Source organism: Portunus trituberculatus, chromosome 32, assembly GCF_017591435.1.
Source record: "Portunus trituberculatus isolate SZX2019 chromosome 32, ASM1759143v1, whole genome shotgun sequence".
In the NCBI taxonomy this organism is placed as follows: Eukaryota; Metazoa; Arthropoda; class Malacostraca; order Decapoda; family Portunidae; genus Portunus; species Portunus trituberculatus.
In genome coordinates, this window is record NC_059286.1 from 3,590,951 (window position 1) to 3,612,249 (window position 21,299).

A 21,299-nucleotide genomic window follows, 5' to 3' on the forward strand; every position below is an offset into this window, starting at 1 on the left:
AGAAAATATGTTAATATACAGAGAGAGAGAGAGAGAGAGAGAGAGAGAGAGAGAGAGAGAGAGAGAGAAGCGTTCACTTAGAGACCGGCACAAACTAAGACAGACAAACTAAGACAGACAAACAGACAGACAGACAAACAGACGAACTGACAAACAAACAGACAGATTAGGGAGGGGGATGGAAGTAGATGAAGTCTTATCTACATGGAGGAGGAGGAGGAGGAGGAGGAGGAGGAGATATCATTTAACTGTTTCTGGTCTTCGTTACGCTCGAGAGAGAGAGAGAGAGAGAGAGAGAGAGAGAGAGAGAGAGAGAGAGAGAGAGAGACGGGGGGAGAATGGCAAGATGGAAAAAATAAGACAGAAGGAAAATATAGCAAAAAGACGGAGGTACAACACAGATAAAGAGGAAATAGCATAATGATTCGATAAAGGAGAGAGAGAGAGAGAGAGAGAGAGAGAGAGAGAGAGAGAGAGAGAGAGAGAGAGAGAGAGAGAGAGAGAGAGAGAGAGAGAGAGAGAGAGAGAATAACAAGAAAAATCGATAAAACTAAAGAGGAAAAGACAAAGAAGAAAGAAAAGAATAAGAAGGTGCTGAAATAAAGTAGAAAGATGAGATAATGTGCTGACAAACCTACTTCACCGCTGAAACACGCGAGAAAGAGGCGAAAAAATGAGGGGAAGAAATTTGATACGTGGGGTAAAATGTGAAAGATAAATTAATAATATTGAAGAGTGGTTTTAATATAGGTCGGCAAAATATTATGCATAGATCAGATAATAGTGTGCGTGTGGGTGTGTGTGCGTGTGTGGGTGGATGAATAGTGGGTGGGTTGGTTTTGTAGCCTAAATTCTCTCTCTCTCTCTCTCTCTCTCGACGTGTACGCTACCAATCACCATGTTTTCTTGTAATAAATGGGGTAAGAAGCAAGAAATACTCAGCAAGACTGATTTTTCAATGTTCCCAGTTGAGATTACATTAGCATTGCAAACTGTGGTACTCTCTCTCTCTCTCTCTCTCTCTCTCTGATCCGTCAAGATAAAAAACAAAGTGTAGAGTCTGCCACTGTATTCTGCATTGATAAACATTTTTTTCATAACACAGGGGAGAGAAAAATACATGTATATATTTATAAGCATAACCATCGCTGCCGTATGCATATGTACACAATCGCACACTAGTATTCACACACATACATACATAAAATGATACACACATGCATACAGACACATGCACATATTTATTTTTTCACATATGACTTCTTTTGATCACTCGTTATAGTATACGATTCGAATATATGTATGTATATTTGTATAGTATTTACATTACTTACAAAGAGTACATGACGCTGATAATTAGATGGCGCAAAGCAGGACTGAAATACACCGGTACGAAATACTTTAGAAACGTACGAAGGGTTGTAATAAAATGAATAAACGAGAAATTGACAGGCTGAGGAGAGGTGAAGAGGAAGAAGAAGAAGAGGTGAGAGAATGATGACAGGTGAAGAGGAAGAGGAGAAACTGAGAAGCTAGAATGAAGAGGAAGAGTATCTGAGAGGTTAGGAAGAGGGATAATGAGAGGTGAAAAAAGAGAAGGAGAGATGAGAATGAAGAGTAGGAGGAGAATAACTTGAGATTGAGGAGACATTATGAAGAGGAAGAGGAGAAAGAAGGGAAAATGAGAGAGTAAGGAGAGGTGAAGAGAAAAAGGAGAAATGAAACTAGGATAAAGAATAGGTGAAAGTGAGAAGCTGAGAAGTGAAGAAGAGGAAGAGGAGAAACTGAGTCTGAGAAAAAGAAGAATAAGGAGAAATAAAGAGGGTGAGAAGTGAAGAAGAAAAAGAAGAGAAACTAGGAGGTGAAAAAATATTAAAAAACAAAGCAAAACTATATGCCACCAAAAATATAAGCTATATAAGTTACATAGATATAGTCAATGTTACACTTTAGGTATTCTTGGATTTATGAAGTGCAGTCATGCTGACCGATATATATAGAGCAATATATACACACACACCATTCAGCATTCTTGGGCAGCTTCCATTATAACCATCGCTAATGCAAAATTCCTAAAAAAAAGATGTGGGGAGCTTTCATACAATTAAATCCTGATCTTATATGACTAGTAGATTTTATTTGTTTCTATACTTTACTGAAATTTGACTTGCTTTTTAAAATTCCTACTTTTTATTGTATAAAGAATATCTACAACACACTTCACATTCACAAAACTGCAAGATACAGCAGCACAAAACGCTCTGAGCCTTCCTTATCTCACACCTTGAGACTGAGAATCATGAACTAACCAGGAAAGCTTTCTCTTCCCATAACAACTGTAACATTCTCATCAGACACTTCATAAGTCAGCATGGCCTGTCTGGGGAGTCTTCCTCATACTCAGGCTTACCTAACCACAAAGATACATCTCAATCCATGCTAAAAAATATGGAGTCACAGAGAGAGAGAGAGAGAGAGAGAGAGAGAGAGAGAGAGAGAGAGAGAGAGAGAGAGAGAGAGAGAGAGAGAGAGAGAGAGAGAGAGAGAGAGAGAGAGAGAGAGAGAGAGAGAGAGAGAGAGAGAGAGAGAGAATGTGTTCCAACTCACAGAAAAATATAACAAAGGTCCTGAACTAACAAAGAAACTCTGCACTGACCCCAAATGTTACGCTGAGGTTACAGGGATATGATCAATAAGGCTGTACTGTAATGCTAGATCAAGCTGTGCAGGAGTATGGGGGGGAGCAAGGAGCCAAACTGTGGTGTTGTGTGGTGCTGGTCTGTGCGGTGAGATTAGAGGTGGTGGTGATGATGGTGGTGGTGGTATTAGGGTAAAGGTGATAATAGTTTCGGCAGTAATAGGCACTGTCATAAACCAGTACTCATATGGCAACTGTATCTAATTGATTAACACAAAGTAATGCAGGGAAGGCACAACATTAATTATGCTGTAAGAGTTACACTTAGCCTGCTTGATGCGTCCGCCATTCATGCATTCACATACACATGCACACACACACACACATAAGTATCATCCAGCCAATGCTAAATGGATAATATACAAAAGTATTACGCAAACATCTCAGTGGGAATGAGACCACCATACATATAATCAATCTTTCAGCCATCATTGCAATGGTAGAAATATAAATCGGAATAGGTAAAAATCAAAGATGTAAAGAAGGAACAAGAAATGTAGCAAAAGTAAAATATGGGAAGCACACAGAAATTCAAAATATTCAAATCTTATTTTTTAGGATATCTACATAGGTAGCATTTTCTATATCTTTGTGATATACACACTACAATAATCACTCTACTATCACAACACTCCCTGATAAAATCCTATTCACCTTGTCTGAAAGTCAAAATAAATCAACCTAACACGAGAACACATCAATAAAACCAAAAAGGCAGTATAAAACACCAAAAACGTTACCTCAGTCTGCCCCGTGCCTCAAGCCGTGGGGCAAGTGGCTGTCACCTCCCTGCTGCCCCATGGGGGTCTACAGGATCATATACACTCCTACACTGGCTTTCACTCCCTTCCTGTGAAAATGTGTAAATCTGCAAGTCAACTAAAACCAAAACAAAATGTATGTGTATTGAAAAAAAAAGTTTTAAGATAAAATAAAATTCTTCACTTTTTATGCAACATGTTCTGTTTACCTATTCTTGATAAGGAATAGCTTGTATTCTTGATAAGGAATAGCTTGTTGTCAATTTAAGTAAGGAAAGCTGTCACCAACTACTATATCCTCCCACAGAGCTTAGAGTTCATGTATGTAGCCTGAACTTTATAAAGATAAGGATGACCTCACACTCCACTCACTTCATCCTCTTGCTCAAGGCCATTACATAACTGCTTGCTCACCAGCACAAATCCTGTGGCCACTTCACCATAATACCTCACAGTCAAGAACAATATCACTGAGCTGACAAGCAGTGTGTGTGTGTGTGTGTGTGTGTGTGTGTGTGTGTGTGTGTGTGTGTGTGTGTGTGTGTGTGTGTGTGTGTGTGTGTGTGTGTGTGTGTGTGTGTGTGTGTGTGTGTGTGTGTGTGTGTGTGTGTGTGTATGCACAGTATTACATTATCATATATACATAATAAGAAATATATATAAAATCATAACTATGGAAGCAAGCAATTATCTATACATATTATACACAAGAGATGAAAATACAGTATCACACCAAAATATTGATATGTGCTGATGGATAATGAAACTGTGTGTGTGTGTGTGTGTGTGTGTGTGTGTGTGTGTGTGTGTGTGTGTGTGTGTGTGTGTGTGTGTGTGTGTGTGTGTGTGTGTGTGTGTGTGTGTGTGTGTGTGTGTGTGTGTGTGTGTGTGTGTGTGTGTGTGTGTGTGTGTGTGTGTGTGTGTGTGTGTGTGTACAATAACTGCTGACTATCCAATAAAAACCAATAGATAATACAGTGCTTTCATTTTTGTCATCACACAAGGGAGAAGCAAAATGGTGCCTACCACCCATTCATTAAAAGTCAGAAAACAAGCTCAGCACAGCTACACACATTAATAACTATATATCCACCAGAGATAAATTAAGACCACGTCCAAATTTGAGACCCAATTACCACTGGACATATCATACCGAGCCATCATGACAAACATGCAAACTACACACACAAGTAAAAACTAGAACATGACAAATGCCAAGTTCAAACTGTCTGGATAAATGAAAGATTGTGCTCATTACAGCTATCAAGATTCTATCCTTTGTGGATATAAGAGTGATGTATCAATGAAAACCTCTTAACTGTTATTCAAAGGTTTATAACATTTCTGTCTGCTTGCCTTCCTGACAATGCAGAACATCACCAATAACTTTCAGTGAGTTGCAATTTTGCTGTGTCATGGCTAAGCCCTTCTGTCACTTTCCAGTGGTTACCTCATTGCTGAAGATGTTGGCATGGCACAGACCAAAAGTATGAGGCAAGTGTGTAGGTTGTGAGACCTTAGCATTATCATCACTAATCTCACCACTCTTAAGAAAAAGGCACACATTCACATTAATTAGCAAAACTAAATAAATTACATTCAACTAAGCATCTTGCAAATTCAAATATGTAGCTTGGTTCATGTTCCTTTTCATCTACCTTGACAACTTGGGCAACATCTCAAGTGTGCACTTGATCATTACCACAATCAGTAACACACACACACACACACACACACACACACACACACACACACACACACACACACACACACACACACACACACACACACACACTGAACAGTACTATAAGTATCACACAAATAGTAAACCTTTAACAAATAAGGCCCTAAACAGACTGGAGATTCTGATTCACAAGACTAGTCCTCTACTGCCAAAATAATGTGGTTAACAACACAACAAAAGTTTGTTGGTATATGGCCTTGATGCTTGGCTTCCTGCATTTCACCTACTGAGAATATTCAATAATATACTGAAGCTTGTAGCAAAATAAAATACAGAATTACAAATAAATAGCAATCATAAAGTTTGAGAGAGGACTAGTCTCTCTTAATAAATACCGGGTTAACTTCCCTCTTATTGCACTGAACTTCCTTTACACACTAACATCTGCCTTCTTAACTTCAATAGTTTAAGCCTCCATCATAATGATTTTAATGGAAACATTGGTTCCTTTCACATCCACATCAGTGTTAAGCTTTATTTTATCAGTAAATATACTTTTCTCCTTGGTATAATAGATGATTAAATGCTAAATCACTACATATTCTAAATTGTCACTTTCATATTCCTGAGGACTAACTAATAGCAAATGAAGCCAATCACCATCTGTCACTGCATACATTCTGCTTCATTCAGCAATACTCAGCAAATTTACAGTAATCAAAGTCCTGCAGTGAAATAGTTGGTATGATGGTGGAGTCACTAGCAAACACACAGCACACATGAAGGCATATGTGAACATACAAGTATATTCCTACTAACTCATGAACACACACACACACACCCATGCACAGCAGTGTGCTGGCATGATGACAGGATGGCCAGATGGTACACACTTACACATGTGCATGAATGCAAACTAGTCCAACTCATTCACCTGAATGCAAATCTGTCCAAGTAAGCCACCAGTCTACCTACCCAACCAGACATTCATACAGCCACACAATTACAGACACAGACAACCAGTCATGCCATTAAAATCAATCTCCCATGAAACAGATGCCTTCAAGCTCAACTGCAAGCCCACCCGTCAACAAGACAAGGGGAGGACAGCCAAGGTAGACTGACACCACAGAAAACCCTTATGAGGGGCTCTTAAAATCATCTTCACTCATACTTTTCATAAAGGTAGAGTGGATGTGAGTACAGAAGTAGTGGCAGGTAACCTGGCTGGCACAAGTAGAAATAACTTGTTGGTTAAGCCAATCATCACCATAAGAAGCAACAGATCTACAAACAGGTATCCCTCATCACCACCAACCATATTAGTGCAGTATGTGAGGAATTCAAAAGATTTAATTATGCACTTTGTTAGCTTAAGGGAAAAAAGTTATTCAAATCAACAGAATGGTTACACTCTTCCATGAAGTTCGACATCTGTACACATTACTAATGGTCTTAATAGGCACAAAAGTTGGGGCTCTCACATACAAGACACTTTTCAGTGGCTCATGGCTCCCACTTTTCAAGTATGTTTCAATGTTTTGATGCACATGTTTCAGTAACTGCACAAAAGACAATTCTCAAAGCAGCAGCAATTACATTCAGGGAGTGTGGGACTACTTCCTCGGCTACACCAAGGTGGCTGGCCAGGGCTCATCCAGGTGCACTCTTCCATTCCATTCAAGTGAAAGATTGCACAAGGGCCACTGAAACATGGTGTGCTGCTACTAACAGACATAGTTAGCAGAGCTATCTCACCACCATTCTAGCCTCACAAGGTGATAATGACACAAGGTGATAATGACTGTGAAGTGTTGATGACAGAAGTGCTGAAACACCAAGCTTTTTATAACAGAGCCAAACAAACATCAATCCTTCTGACTTTAATAATCAGTTTGGGTAAGCTCATAAACCTTCAAAGAATATGAAATAGATCTATAAGACACATAAAAATGATAACGGAGTGAACTCATTTTTCAATGTTTTTGTCTTGTCTTGAAGGCACAACATAATACACTCCACTTCTTCAAGACCCATGCTGAGTCCATGCATGTGATCTATGCATGCAGTATTGCCAAGGACTTCTTGCCTCCATTTTTCAGTGGCCAGTGACTGCCACTGAAAAGTGAATTCATGTGCATGGCCCTGAGAGTTTTCTATATTAAAGAAATGATAGCAGATATGTCCTCTAAACAACAATAATCATAATATCTACACAGGCACATCATAAACTAAATAAATTATTTTCATCAACACACACGGCGTTACTGGACGTCAATAACTTAAGGCGTAGGCGAGTGGGTGAATAACTAAGAACACTAAGCTGGATATGCACAATATTTCAGGTTACACTGAAGGCCTCACACAGTTGCACAGGAATAACTTAAAATAACCACTCAAATGACACTTTCTAAGAGCAAACCTTGAGAGTACAGAAGTAACCTATGCAAAAAGGACTGTAGTATATTCAGTTAAAAAAAAAAAACAGGAGCAAAGAAATTGCCCACTAGTGATCATAAACGAGACTTGGGAGCAAACCTGAACAAGCCGAGCACCTTGAGGACACCTTAAGCTCAGTAAATGAATAAATCACAACATAAGTACACTAGGGAGGCGAGGTATGACCAAGAAAGCAGAGTGGTAAATAATTACTTTCCCACAATCAATCCATCTCTTTCACACTTTCTCTCTCTCCTTAACACTGACAAGACACTCACCAAAACTCTTGAGACCTGAAAAAATATAACTTCCTTTCCTACATCCTCACCCCACAACCCCCATCAGAGGAAGACAAATTCCTCGGAGTCCTGCGGGAGGAGAGGGGTGTCAGAAGGAAGAGAGGCAGCCAGTTGGTCCTCAGTGCTCACCTGACGAGTGCACGCATCAGCATCTGGGCAGCAGCCATCTACAAACTCAAAGATCGGGTACTCAAATCCAGGCTCCTTAGGGGTCACCAGCTGTACAAGGATAAGAACACAATAAAATAAGTTCAATAACCATGAGTCATCAAATACTTTTTCAACAAACTCCAACTGTCTCTTGCACAACAACAAACCTCTGGCAAGTCCTCCATCAGTCGCAGGAAGTCAGTGCGAGAGTGGCAGTAGAAACCAAGGGTGGCCGAGGGATCCATTCGAGAGAGGGCCATCTTACGTGGGGAGGAACAGTGGTAGGAGGACGGGGAGAAGAATGACTGTGTGACGGTCACGGCGTCTTGGCACAAGTGAGGGTCCAGGTGAATCAGGGACTCCTCTGTAAGGGGCACGAGTTAGATGAGACTTTTTTTTCTATGTAAGAGGGGAAATCTGGCCTAGGGCAACAAAAACAATTAACCAAAAAGGCCCACTTGGATGCCAGTTCCCAAGCAGGTCTGAGAAAGTTGGCCCCGAAAAAAATGAGATAAATGTCTTGAAGTCTCCCTCGTAAATGAGTTCAGGTCATAGAAAGATGGAAATACAGAAACAGGCAGGGAGTTCTACAGTTTATCTAGATTATATGTGAGTATAGGTGTGTCTTAATCTACTACTCCTAATAGATATAAACATGAACTACAATTTGCACCTCACCACATGTCTGAAAACGTACACAACAACACCTACCCTGGAATCCAACAAAGTATAAGGAGTGCTTAGGTCTTCCTCCGATGATTCCTATGCAGAGGTCATGGGTGAAGAGTGAGTAGATGCATGGTGCATAGATAGGGTTCAATGCCTCCCCACCAAGTCTCACAGGCACCATGATCACCACAGCCCTCCAGTTATCACACCCTGGGCACAACATATTCCCTGGTATCCTCTTTGGGCTTTTTAACTCTCCACCTGAGTTTTTTTCGGAAACACAAACATTTTCAGTTTTGTGTGTGCCATTTGCAGTGGTGTCCATAAGATTTACTTGGGTATTCACTGTGTCTATGTACGGTACTGGCCAGCGTGAGGTTTCAAGGTTTACTGCAGCTCTCTGTCTTGCCCCGTTCCTGCCTTCTGATACCCCATTGTAAAAGGATCCCATTTTGCATAGACACGGTGAGAAGCAGAGGTCCAGCACATCTTGGATATACACTGCAAAGAAAAGAGAATATAATATGAGGCAAGGTTGCATTTCATATGTAGTGAGGTGCCACCTGCAAGACTGAATGTGTTACAAAAGACAGATGAGAGGCAAATCACATCATGGTAAGATGTATCCACAAATAGATTAGTGCTCAATAGAATACAGAAGTTTAAGGATGGTTGCTTTGAGAAGAGGATAAAATGACTGCCTAATTTCTACTTTACCTATTTTTCAACAAAGAGGTTTCTGGCCCAGGGCAACAAAAAGCAAAGCAAAAAACATTATTCACTGAGAATTCCAATGTCTATGGAGGAAACTATATAAAAGATACAAAATCTAACAAAGAGAATGGGTTGATGAAAGAAAGTCTTATGCTGCAAGGCTGTCAATGATGAGGAGATAAGAAGTTAGCGAGATCAGAACAGCAGTTAACATGAAAGTAGCAATAGAAGATAGCAAGAAATATAATTTTACAGCAAGAAAGAGACTAAAGACAATAAGAGAGAGAGAGAGAGAGAGAGAGAGAGAGAGAGAGAGAGAGAGAGAGAGAGAGAGAGAGAGAGAGAGAGAGAGAGAGAGAGAGAGAGAGAGAGAGAGAGAGAGAGAGAGAGAGAGAGAGAGAACTTTACATTTTCTTTATAACTACCACATACACACACTCACCCGCACAGTCCTGGGCCACATACACACACACATGCTTCAAGTCAGCTATGTATTTGGATCCCATCTCAATTGCCTCTCTGAAAGGAATAAAACAAGAGAGATTAAGAAATACAGAAGATAAAAAAAAGGTCACATGGGACATCACAAATAAAAAGCTCAGGATAATAAAGTGCTATTGGCTATACTCCTTACATTAAAACAACAGCATTTTTCTAAACTCATCCAGATCCAGGCAAGGCAACACATTTTCACACTGCCTCACTGAAAACACCTGGTCTCCACATCATCTTCCCTTTCTACAACCTCGAAATTCCTCATGGATGGCATTTTCTGTTCCCTCTCTAATGCTTCTCATCATATCCCATACACCATACACCTTTCCTAGCACACTCACCAAACTAATGTCCCTTTACTTGGAGCATTGCTGTCTATCCCCTCTTTTGTTATATAAGGTAATTACACATGTATTTGTCCAGTCTTGTGCCACCTTGCAGCAATAAAAAGCACATTTAGTAACTTTGCCAACCAGTACAATTAGGTAAATCAAACTAATCTATCTTGAAAAAAAGACATACTATCTATAATCTGTGGAGACTGATATGGACTGATGGAAATATTGATGAAGTGTTCTGTCAATGCTGAGGCACGTGCATGCATGCTGTTATGGCCCGTCCGTAACATACTCCACTACCATCACCTCCTCCGCTTGCTACCTCGTTCGCCACTTCTCCACCTCCCCTTCCACGTCACCGTCCTGAACCTTGAACCTTCCACGTCACCGTCTCATGAAGCCCTGCTACTGTCCCAAAGTTGGATTCACGCGGCCCCATTCGACTCAAGCAGAAGTGTTAAGCAAGTTCCCTGACTTCTGGAAGTCAGTCGAGGTCAGCACTTCACCACTGCGACACCGCATAAGTATCACTTCCCCTCGTCCCGTTTTTTTTCCACATTGCCTCCATACAGGATTAGTATTATTGTTAGGTATTAAGTTGGATTCTTTATTGTTGTATTTATTTATGTGTTATATGTATATGTGTATGTCAGTTTTATGTGTTTCATGTTATATCTATATGTGTATGTCAGTTTCATTGTTATTGGGGTATTAAATAATTTCTTAAGTGCCCCCTTTGCATATTCTCACCAGTTGAACCTGCAGTGTTTTTTTTTTATTGTTATTGTTCACCGGTTCCCTGATGCCAATCTTACCCGTTTAACCGGTGAACGTAACAATGCATGCATGCACACACACACACACACACACACACACACACACACACACACACACACACACACACACACACCATGTAGTGTAGTAGTTAGCACACTCGACTCACAATTGAGAGGCCTGAGTTCGAATCCCGGAAAGCAGCGAGGCAAATGGGCAAGCCTCTTAATGTGTGGCCCCTGTTCACCTAACAGTAAATAGGTACGGGATGTAACTCAAGGGGTTGTGGCCTCACTTTCCCAGTGTGTGTTGTGTGTGATGTGGTCTCAGTCCTACCCGAAGATCCTCGCTCCGTAATGGGGAAGACTGGCTGGATGACCAGCAGATGACTGAGGTGAATTACACACACACACAGGTAGCCTTCCACTCCTGCCACACTTTAAGGTAACAAGCAGCAACTTACTTGAAAATGTAGGCAACAGAAGCCGGGCCATACCAATCCCCAGCACGCTTGCCCAGCTTGTGGCCAAGGTGCACCAGGTTGTGGAGGGAAAGGGGGCAGTGTGGGGAGGGGGAGTCACCAAACCACCGGATGATTTTGCGGTGGACGTGTTCCTCTGGTGAATCCACATCAGTGCCTCGTTTGTCATGCCTCCACTCTACAGCCAAACGGGAGAAGGTGAGATTGAGATGTGAGGAAGGTGTTACTTACTGATAGACAATGCTGGTGTCGTTTAGAAGGAAGGGGTCAATAGACAGAAGGGAAAATGTGTCATGATGGATGCGAGGCCTCTCGCGAGGCAGACGAAGCTTCCGAGAGGTGAGTGTGTTAAACGTTCTTTTTTTCAGTTGTCATACAGATAATATAAAAGCTTCCTTTAATTTATACATATGATGATCTTAAGATTCCTTCCTCAATTCTGTCATATTTTTTACCTAATACTACTTGTTGAAAGGCCAGCCAGGTGTACTAAAATGTGAAAAGTATAAATTTCTACATTGTTCCAATACCTATCTTCATTACTTCTATTCAAATCAGCATTTTTCTTACTTTTAATCTTTAAACCCAAAACACCACATGATCAAAGTATTAAAAAATTCACTCTTCTGCAGAACAATGTATAGCCTCAATTATAAAAAATCCACAATACAATAAATTAAATAAATACATACCATTCTACCAATGGCTAACTATATCTAACTACAGCAGTGTATTGGCATGACAACCACCACACACCACAGCCAGAGCCTCACCAGGGCCAAGGAAGCGCCTGATGAGTGCCTGAGCCACCATCATCTGGCCGGAGCGCAGCATGCAGCCCCACCCACAGTCTGTGGTGAGGCTGGAGTCCTGCAGCGTAGGGAACTGCCGGCGGTACGTGCACCACACCAGGCTGTGGAAGTGCCGCTTGAAGGACTCCATCCCATGCCGTTCCACCTCAACTGTACCAGAGAGAGAGAGAGAGAGAGAGAGAGAGAGAGAGAGAGAGAGAGAGAGAGAGAGAGAGAGAGAGAGAGAGAGAGAGAGAGAGAGAATTAACAAATGATCTAAAGGTGCCAATGCTATCCTTCTCTAACACATATCAATTCCTAAAACTCCTAGCCTTCTTAGGACCATCATGGTAAACTGATCAAGAGGATAGTCATGAGAAAGCGTCATGAAACACAGGCACTGCAGAATCACAACACAAGTTCAACAAGTTACCAATTATAGCCACACTAAGATCACCAACACAACCAAAGTAAATCTTGGAAGGGGCATGAATACCTCTCTAATAGCAAAGAAATATTTACACACTCAGCTGGCACATACAACACAGAATGGAATTATCACACATACTGCACTCAAACATTACTCCACACTACCATTTTGTTTCCTTTCTACCTGTGTATCTGAGGACCCCTAGCCAACAAGCATACCTGGTAGCACATCACACTACCTGTACCCTCAAGAGCCTAGATTTTAGAACCCACTCTTTCACCATTTCATCAACTGACCTTGAAAGTTCTTTGTTTTGAAGGCTCCACCATAAAGACACCAGATGGAGGCATTAAGAAGTAAACACCATCACTACCCCCCACACACGCACACACACACACACACACACACACACAACTTAAAGAAACACATAAGGAAACTAGAGAAAGTACAGAGGGCTGCAACAAAAATGGTGCCTGACTTAAGAGATTTGACTTATGAAGACAGACTGAACAGAATGCAACTTCCGACCCTGGAAAACAGAAGAGAAAGGGGAGACCTGATAGCAATATACAGAGTGATGATTGGCATGGAAAAAATGGATAGGGAAGATCTGTGTATGTGGAATGAAAGAATGTCGAGAGGGCATGGGAAAAACTAAAATGGCCACTTATAGGAGAGATGTGAAAAAATATAGCTTCCCTCATAGAAGGGTGGAAGCATGGAATAGTTTAGACGTGGAAGTGGTCAACGCAAGGAATATTCATGATTTTAAGAAAAAGCTGGACATTAGTAGATATGGAGACAGGACAGTACGAGCATAGCTCTTTTCCCGTATGTTACAATTAGGTAAATACAATTAGGTAAATACACACATACACACACACACACACACACACACTCACTTTGGTCAGCATCCTCCCCATCAGCCCCGAGGCTCTTGTGGTACACCGAGCCTAGCAGATAAACAGGGGAGTCTCGGGAGAAATTAGTCTTGAGGTTGACTGTCCATCCTGCAGAGATGATGAACACAGTGAGGAAAGGTACAAGTGTGCTGACCCAAAGAAGAACTGTCCTGCATTATAAAACATCCAGAAAGTAATCCATCATGAATAGGAGCAGTAGATGCGGCTGGGTTTGAACTGACTGGGTGGAAGACCACACCATAGCGGACTGGACCATAAGATAGTGTGCCTCAAGGCCAGTCCTGGTTTGGCATGACACAACTTCTACGAAACACTGCAGCCTTTCACAGGCAAGCACCTAGCAGACTCTCAAGAACTGTTTTCATCTAGATTAACCTTACCACACTGTATCCTATGGTAGGTTCAGTCATCTTAGGTGACTTAAAGACTGTATTGCTTACATGTTAGTCATTTGTTGACCTAAATAAGTAAATACAAATTGATGCCTATAGATGTGAATAATACTACGCAGAAAGCAGATTCATCAATATAACTAGAACTAAAATTAATTGTAATATAAGCTGTAAAACTTACTATTTTAGAAAACTGAGAAAAATGCTTTTTGATTTTTGTTTTTTGTCAGGATAAGGCTACACTAATTTGTACAGTTTAAGGCTCAACTTTCAAGTGATAACATAGATATCATTCAATAGAAATCCTCCATAAAAACAACTTAGTTTGACGGTTGATGTTAAGAGTGACCTTAGTTTGGAAGTTCCTTGGTCACTTCTAAACTTTGTTCTTCAAATTTCTAATAACTTTCATTTGGTGTTAGTCTAAAGATGGACTCTTGCACAACTTATAGTTATATGTTTGTACAGTTATATTCCCTCTTACCATATTTCACATTGTTCCACAGACCAAGCATCTTTGTCTTGACTGATGTCTCTGTGTCATTTGTCAAGGCAGCACTCTTAGCTTGCTGCTGCTGCTGCTGCTGAAGCTGTTGTTGCTGTTGTTGTTGTTGTTGTTGGTATTGTTGCAGTTGTTGTTGTTGTTGCTGTTGCTGCAGCTGCTTCTCTGTGGCTGGTGAGGATGAGGACGAGGTGGTGGAGGAGGAAGGTGATGATGATGAGTTGGAGGAGGAGGAGGATGTGAAGTATGACTTTAGAAGTGAGGCTGACATAGCAAGTGTGTGTGAGGGTGGAAGGCTCTTCACTTTGGCCCAGGTTGAGCCTCCTTTAGACCCATCTGGCTGATGACTCATCTGACTGCGGCCGGCAATCAGTTCCACACCCAGAGGCAGCTGGCCACCTGAGGAGGGCCCCTCCCTCCCTTCAGGGGCAGTACGGGCAGCTATGGAGCTTTTGGTGCCCCGCAGGTTGTGTTCCGTGTCCAGATCTGGCACGGGGACGCTCATGCCTCCAGCAGGGAGAACAAAGAACTTAGTGTGTTCCTTGGAGGGGCTGGGGGTCTTGGACAGCTTGATTCGGGTGATCTTGCCACGCCGCTGGTTGTGTGCCGGCTCGGGGGGGTTCTCGGGCCGGTCTGTAAAGTGGTCGGCAACAAAGTTTGACCCGGGACCGGCCCACATCAAGCCCTCGGTGCACTCCTGGCCAAGGGCCACAGGAGACTGAGAAGGAAGGTGGCCCTTAGCTGCCATTGGAGAACTGGGAAACGTCCTCCCTCGAGGATGTCTCGGGCCACCCGGACCTGAGGGAGCAATGGGGATTGTGAGTTAGGAAGCAGCAGGCCTCACCATCATTAAATAATCCTACAAAATAAATAAGAAAAAAAAACTAGCCCTTATAATACTGTAGTCTGGTGATATAAGGAAACCAGCTCCATTCTCTTGTTTGGTGTGATTGGACAGGTAAGCTTGACAGAGACACCACTGATAAGTTACCTTATTACAATCACTCCATCTCCTTCACAGAATATTCTTATTTCTCTATTTGGATTACAACAGAAAAATTTGGTTTGTTATTAGATTATGCAGTCATTCTATAACAGCAATGTCACTTTCAAGATTCAACAGACTGGAAGTGATGTACAGTAATTAAGATAAGCATAAATAGTGTATAAAATCTCACACTATGCAACTTTTCATGGATAATCAACATTAACAACAATAATGAAACCAATTGTAAAATAAAAACATGAGTTCTTACACAAAAACTATTCCTTAATACTATGATGCATTCAGATTTCACATCAAATGCAAGGCAAAAGAGGAAAGGAAGGACCTCTATGAATATGTTAGTGACAGAGACACAGCAGTGCATCCCAACCACCCACACACCCACCTCCCTCACTCACACACACACACCACAGCAGTCATGACACAAGACTCTACAGCTAACCAGTCAACAACTTTTGAGCTAATTTTACCCAAATCTCCCCACAACTATTCAGTGTTTATTGCATTTCAACACACATCTGGCTATATTTACTGGAGTTCTTCTCAAAATTAAAGGAATTGGGCTTTTTGAAAATTCATAAATACACTGATATTGCTCAGAAAACATTATTCTTATCACTGATACTGTCTCGCATCTAAAACAGACATAACGCTAGACTTTTCATCCCACAACAGCCAAGCCAGTGAAACATCAGGCCAGTGTTCAGCAAAACTAGCCTCTCCCTCCCATTAATCACTGTTTGGTTATTACAATGCACTGTTATAAAATAAGAAACACTGAATGGATTTTTGAAAGGAGAAAATGTTGTGGGCCAATTAAAAATCCTTTGTTAATTCAGCCAATCATAGCACTTTGTTTCATCAGCTAACAAAGACATTTGTTAACTGATTTAAGGAGGATCTCTAAGTGTTCTGATGTTGCTTTTCATTAATTTGCAAATAGGTATACTGGATTCTCTGAATTTCAAAAATTAGCACAGTGTTCTGCCATGAGCATGAGGTGCCACAGTGCTTTAGCTTGCAGGAAGACCAGTTAAGGTTTTTAACAGCTGATCATGATTGCTTGTTTCTCCATCATCTTATGACCTGAACTCAAGTCAGTAAGGTCTGTTAACACCAAACAGTCACATGGTGTGAGGCCAGTGAACCAATCTGTAACAAGGGATGAAGGTGCGGGACACAAATACTATATTGTCCTGCAAAGTTCTTTTTTTTTTTTTTGTTGTTGACTTAGGCCTTTTGTATCTCATCTAAATTGCAAATCAATAGTTCCTGAGAACAGCAACTTATAAAACATGTTGATTTGCAATGGTGACACTAGATTCTCTCAAAACACACCAAAAATTTACTAGAAAAATATTTCCTTCCATCATAATGAGATACTAGTCAATATAACTTCAGCCTTTCATCAGTCTCAACATGGTTTCACTCTGAGAATTTGAACCCTATTATATACCCACCAAAAAGTATTTATAATGATGACAGTGATTTTCAAAGATTTATCTGCTTTTAGTGAAGAAAGTTTACTCACCTCTGTGACAATGCTCAGACATAACACCCACACCTCTGATGGGCAGATTAAATTAGTTTAGTTACATTATGTTAAATAGTTGGCTATGTTAGGCAAGTTAGGCTAGGTTAGGATAGACAGTGGTGCATGACAGCAGTTGGTGGCCAAGAATGAGCAGCAGCCAGTCCTCTCACCAGAACATTGCAAGTGTTAGACAGCTTTCATACAAATGATTTTTGCCAGTCCAGCATGCATCGCATGGTTTAGCATTCACACGAGGCCAAAACAGTAGTCTCGGCTTTCCAGCAGCACTGCCAGCAAACCCTCAATGGCAGGAACACCACACAATGCTTTTGGTGGTGGTGGTGACATATATCTGTGGACACCTTCACACATCCAGTGTTTCCCATGTGCGTGAGGAGTATTTCTTACTAAATTTACAAGTTTTCTTAGCAAAATATTAAGGACTACAGATATATCTTCAGTTTCCTCAAAAAATTTATGAATTTTCTTTGGAAAATATAGAAGAAAACAGAGGTATCTTAAATTTTCTAATTAAATTCAAGAGTTTTCTTAGAAATATAATCAGTAAAACATATCTTTCCAGTCTACTCACTAAATTCATGAGTTTTATTTATGATTGATGTCTTCCAACACTGAGACGCAAGAGTACACAAACAAATATGATACCAAAGTGGATGTTGAGAGGAATAGCCTGCAGCAGACACTGCACCTGACAGCAGATCTCCAGGTGCCATGCGGCTGCAATGCTGCTTGTCACCGACCAGCAAAAATAATTCATTGGAAAGCCATCTTACTACTGTGTTACTTATTTGTGAGGACCAAACAGTTAACTTCTGCTAGGTTTATGGCCTGCTTTGTACTAATCTGCTTTTTCTTTATAGTAAATCATTAGTTTCTGAAGGAAAGTGGGTCAGGAGGACAAAAATTAAAAAGACTAATGATCTGCAGGGAAAACAGTGACTAGATTAATAAAAAAAACAGGCTAAAACTACCAAAAAACAGTTTTGTCCAGAATAAAGAGACTGGTGAAATAGTGAAACTTTCAAAAGAGATTTTCCTTAAGATTTACTACAAAACCCGCCCTAAACTATGTACAATCAACCTAAAAACCTCACATCTTCAATACCTCAGCCAGTCTTTTAATCTCACCTAATCTTGACCTACTTTACACTAAACTTTCCAAATATATCCAAAACTCATACAATTTTAAATACCCTGCTGGCCATTCTCAAAACTTAACTTAACTGTACCTTATTCTAGATTATCCTAACCTAACCCAACCTAAGTAATTAACACACGTGGGGCCGCCATGGTACAGTGGAACCATGCATGCTTTGACGAGGGGTCTCCAGGCACATGGGTTCGAATCCTGTCCACGGTCTGAGTGTAGGTTGGGCTTCCTCACTCGGGGCAACGGTTTCCTAGCGGGTGGGCTTTGAGATAGAAGGTAGCTACATCAAAAAGTATCCCCTTTAGCCCATAAACTCCCGTGAAAAGCCCACATGGTATAAATAAAAAAATAAATACAAAATACACACATACAATACTATACAAATCACTCTCTTAACTCAACCTAACATAAACCTACTTACTCTAGATAAACCTAACCCAATTTTACTCTACCAAACCAAACCCAATTAATCAAACAAAAACACAAACAATTAAACAAACCACTCTCTTAACCTAAAAATCCCACACTACCCTCACCTCCCCGACCCATAGAACCACCACCACCACCACCCCCAGTAGATTACCCTAACCTAACTAGTCAAACGAAAACACAAACAATTAAGCATATATTGACCTAAACTACCCTAAAACGACCACAATATCCCCACCCCCCTTCCTGACCCACACAACCCCCACCAACACTAAATTCCCCTCATCTAACCTCACCCTAATGTAATTTAACTAATCAAACAAAAACACAAACAATTAAGCATATATTGACCTAAACTACCCTAAAACGACCACAATACCCCCACCCCCCTCCCTGACCACCACTATATTACCCTAACCTAACCTAACCTTGCCCTAACGTACTTAAACTGACACTCTCATTAAACGAAATCAAACAGAAAACGGAAACAATTAAACATATATTGACCTCACCTAACCAAAAAAGGCCTACATTACCTACCCCCCCCCTCCTTGACCCACAGAAACCCCACCACCACCACCACCACTACATAACCCTAACCTAACCTTACCTTGCCCTAACGTAACTAAACTAACCAAACAAGAACACAAACAATTAAACAAACCACTCCTAACCATACCCCCACCCACCGTCCCTGACCCACAGAAACCCCCCACCACCACCACCACCACCGCCACCACCAGCAGCAATCACGGAAGTCTTAAGAGGCAATAATAACCAGATGGAAGGTCAAACTACCTGTCCCCAGTCCGTCCATATTCTCCCTCATGTTCACCAGTACCTCAGCTTCTCTTCAGTCCACGTCATGTCTCACTCTTGCTCTCGTTGGTTTTCCTCTTCACTTCGAGAATAAAAGCGCCATAGGAGTTAAAATCGTTGGGGAATGAGGCGAGAGTTCATCCCTCCTTGCGTGTTTGGCTTCGACTGCCTTCACTTCGCCACAGGTAAACAAAATAAAGTGTTGTCGTACCTTCACTGCCTATTGTAGAACGCTGTGCTACGGTATCTAATAATTGTTGATCTATGTGAAAAGTGTGTTTGTTGTGACTATTTTATCCTCTTATGTTTTTTTGGTAATGGAAAAGTCAATAATATCTAGGATTTCCTGTTGGTTTTACTTTTTCATTTTTTTTTTCTGTGATCCTGGTTGTATATTGCAATACGATATTTTGCCTTAGGTATATATGTAAATTCCGAATTTCATTATTATTCTAACATTTCATGGCTTATAAATGAAGGAAAAGTTAATATGAGCACCGAATATTGCGTTTGTTTACATCAGCTGGGCATCTCCGTCATTGTATTTCCTGTAAACTGGCAATAACAGACTTCATCCAGGCTGATATTAATATGAAAAGACCAACTGCAATCACTATTTAATTTTGTAGTAGCCTAGAAAGGGAAGACCTTATGATATCACCTAAAATTAATATCTCGTGAGTATCTGTCAGTTGTTCATGCGTGTACCCAACTATCATTGTCATCATCAGCGGCTATGACGCTTTCAGGCCAAAGAGCTTCCTTCCCTCAGCTTATCTTTATTAGGTGCGCGTCTCTTCTGCGATACCCTGGCAATATTTCTTATCTTATCATTTCACCTAGTTACCTCTTTGCCGTGCCTTCGTTTATCATCCATAATTTGCAGTTGTGTCATTGTCTGTCGTCTGTTCCAAACGGGTTCACTATTTATTTCGGAAGTTGTCATGTATAATGTCCTAGGAAGGGAAAATAATATAATGATAAAAGAATGAATGAATAGAAACAGACTGCGAGTTCCAGAATATGTAAGTTTAAAAGCTGAAAGAGTTAAGGTACTATAACTATTGCTTTACTGAGAAGGGAATGAAAGAATGATCGAGGGCAAATTCTTGCATTACGGAGATGGACAGAGTTGTAGCGAAGGAAAGTATGCAGAGTTATATACAGCAGAAACTGTGAAGCAAGGAGGCTGAATGACAATCTAACCTCCTTGCTGTGGAGAGAAGGAAGATATATTCAAGTAGTTAGCAAGTTAGAAGTACAGTAGCCATGGAAATAACAGTGTATCGTGGATTTTTGTGGTTTCATGCAGAGGGTAGCAAGAAACAGTGGCGTAGTGATAGGGGGCGAGCGGAGGCGAATGCCCAAGGGGGCACATTTCTCAGGGGCGGCACAAGCGAGGCTACTCAGAATATCGAATTTCAAACCGTTTTTTTTTTTTTTTAGACTAAAATTGAAAGCGTGCAAAATATTGATTTAAAGTTCATGTATGAATAGTATGATATATCTATACATAATAAACAAGTGTATTATATTTAATCTCACTCTTTTATTACTTACAGGGCGGTATTTTCAGGTCTCGCCCCATCTCTCAGTACGCCTCAGACAAGAAATACAATACTGTAGCTACGAAAGATATGCAGTGAAAGGAAATTAATCTCTCAAAAAATTTGTTGTTTGTTTTCTCTTGTTCCCCAATTCTTGCACTTGAATTTGTTCTATCGCCTGTTTTATGACAAGACTGATGTGTGCAGAATTTGCTTACAACATATTACTTAACCGCTACCCTTCCCCCCCCTC

General features: G+C 40.8%; 1 protein-coding gene across 2 annotated transcripts; it reads right to left on the bottom strand.

Moving 5' to 3' along the window:
* Positions 1 to 1,054: 1,054 nt before the first annotated feature.
* On the bottom strand, positions 1,055 to 19,675 carry LOC123511875 (cysteine protease ATG4D-like). Of its 2 annotated transcripts, none has more exons than XM_045267929.1 (9): positions 19,522 to 19,675; positions 14,523 to 15,338; positions 13,626 to 13,733; positions 12,276 to 12,464; positions 11,485 to 11,680; positions 9,857 to 9,933; positions 8,743 to 9,201; positions 8,199 to 8,395; positions 1,055 to 8,100 (listed from the first exon to the last, which is right to left on the bottom strand). In XM_045267929.1, the coding sequence occupies exons 2-9, from the start codon at positions 15,286 to 15,288 to the stop codon at positions 7,924 to 7,926; spliced, it is 2,169 nt and encodes a 722-aa protein (XP_045123864.1). In that variant the 5' UTR covers positions 15,289 to 15,338; positions 19,522 to 19,675; the 3' UTR covers positions 1,055 to 7,923. The 2 variants fall into 2 exon arrangements, with proteins under 2 accessions (XP_045123864.1, XP_045123863.1); XM_045267928.1 differs by having other exon boundaries at positions 19,479 to 19,675.
* Between the last annotated feature and the right edge of the window lie 1,624 nt (positions 19,676 to 21,299).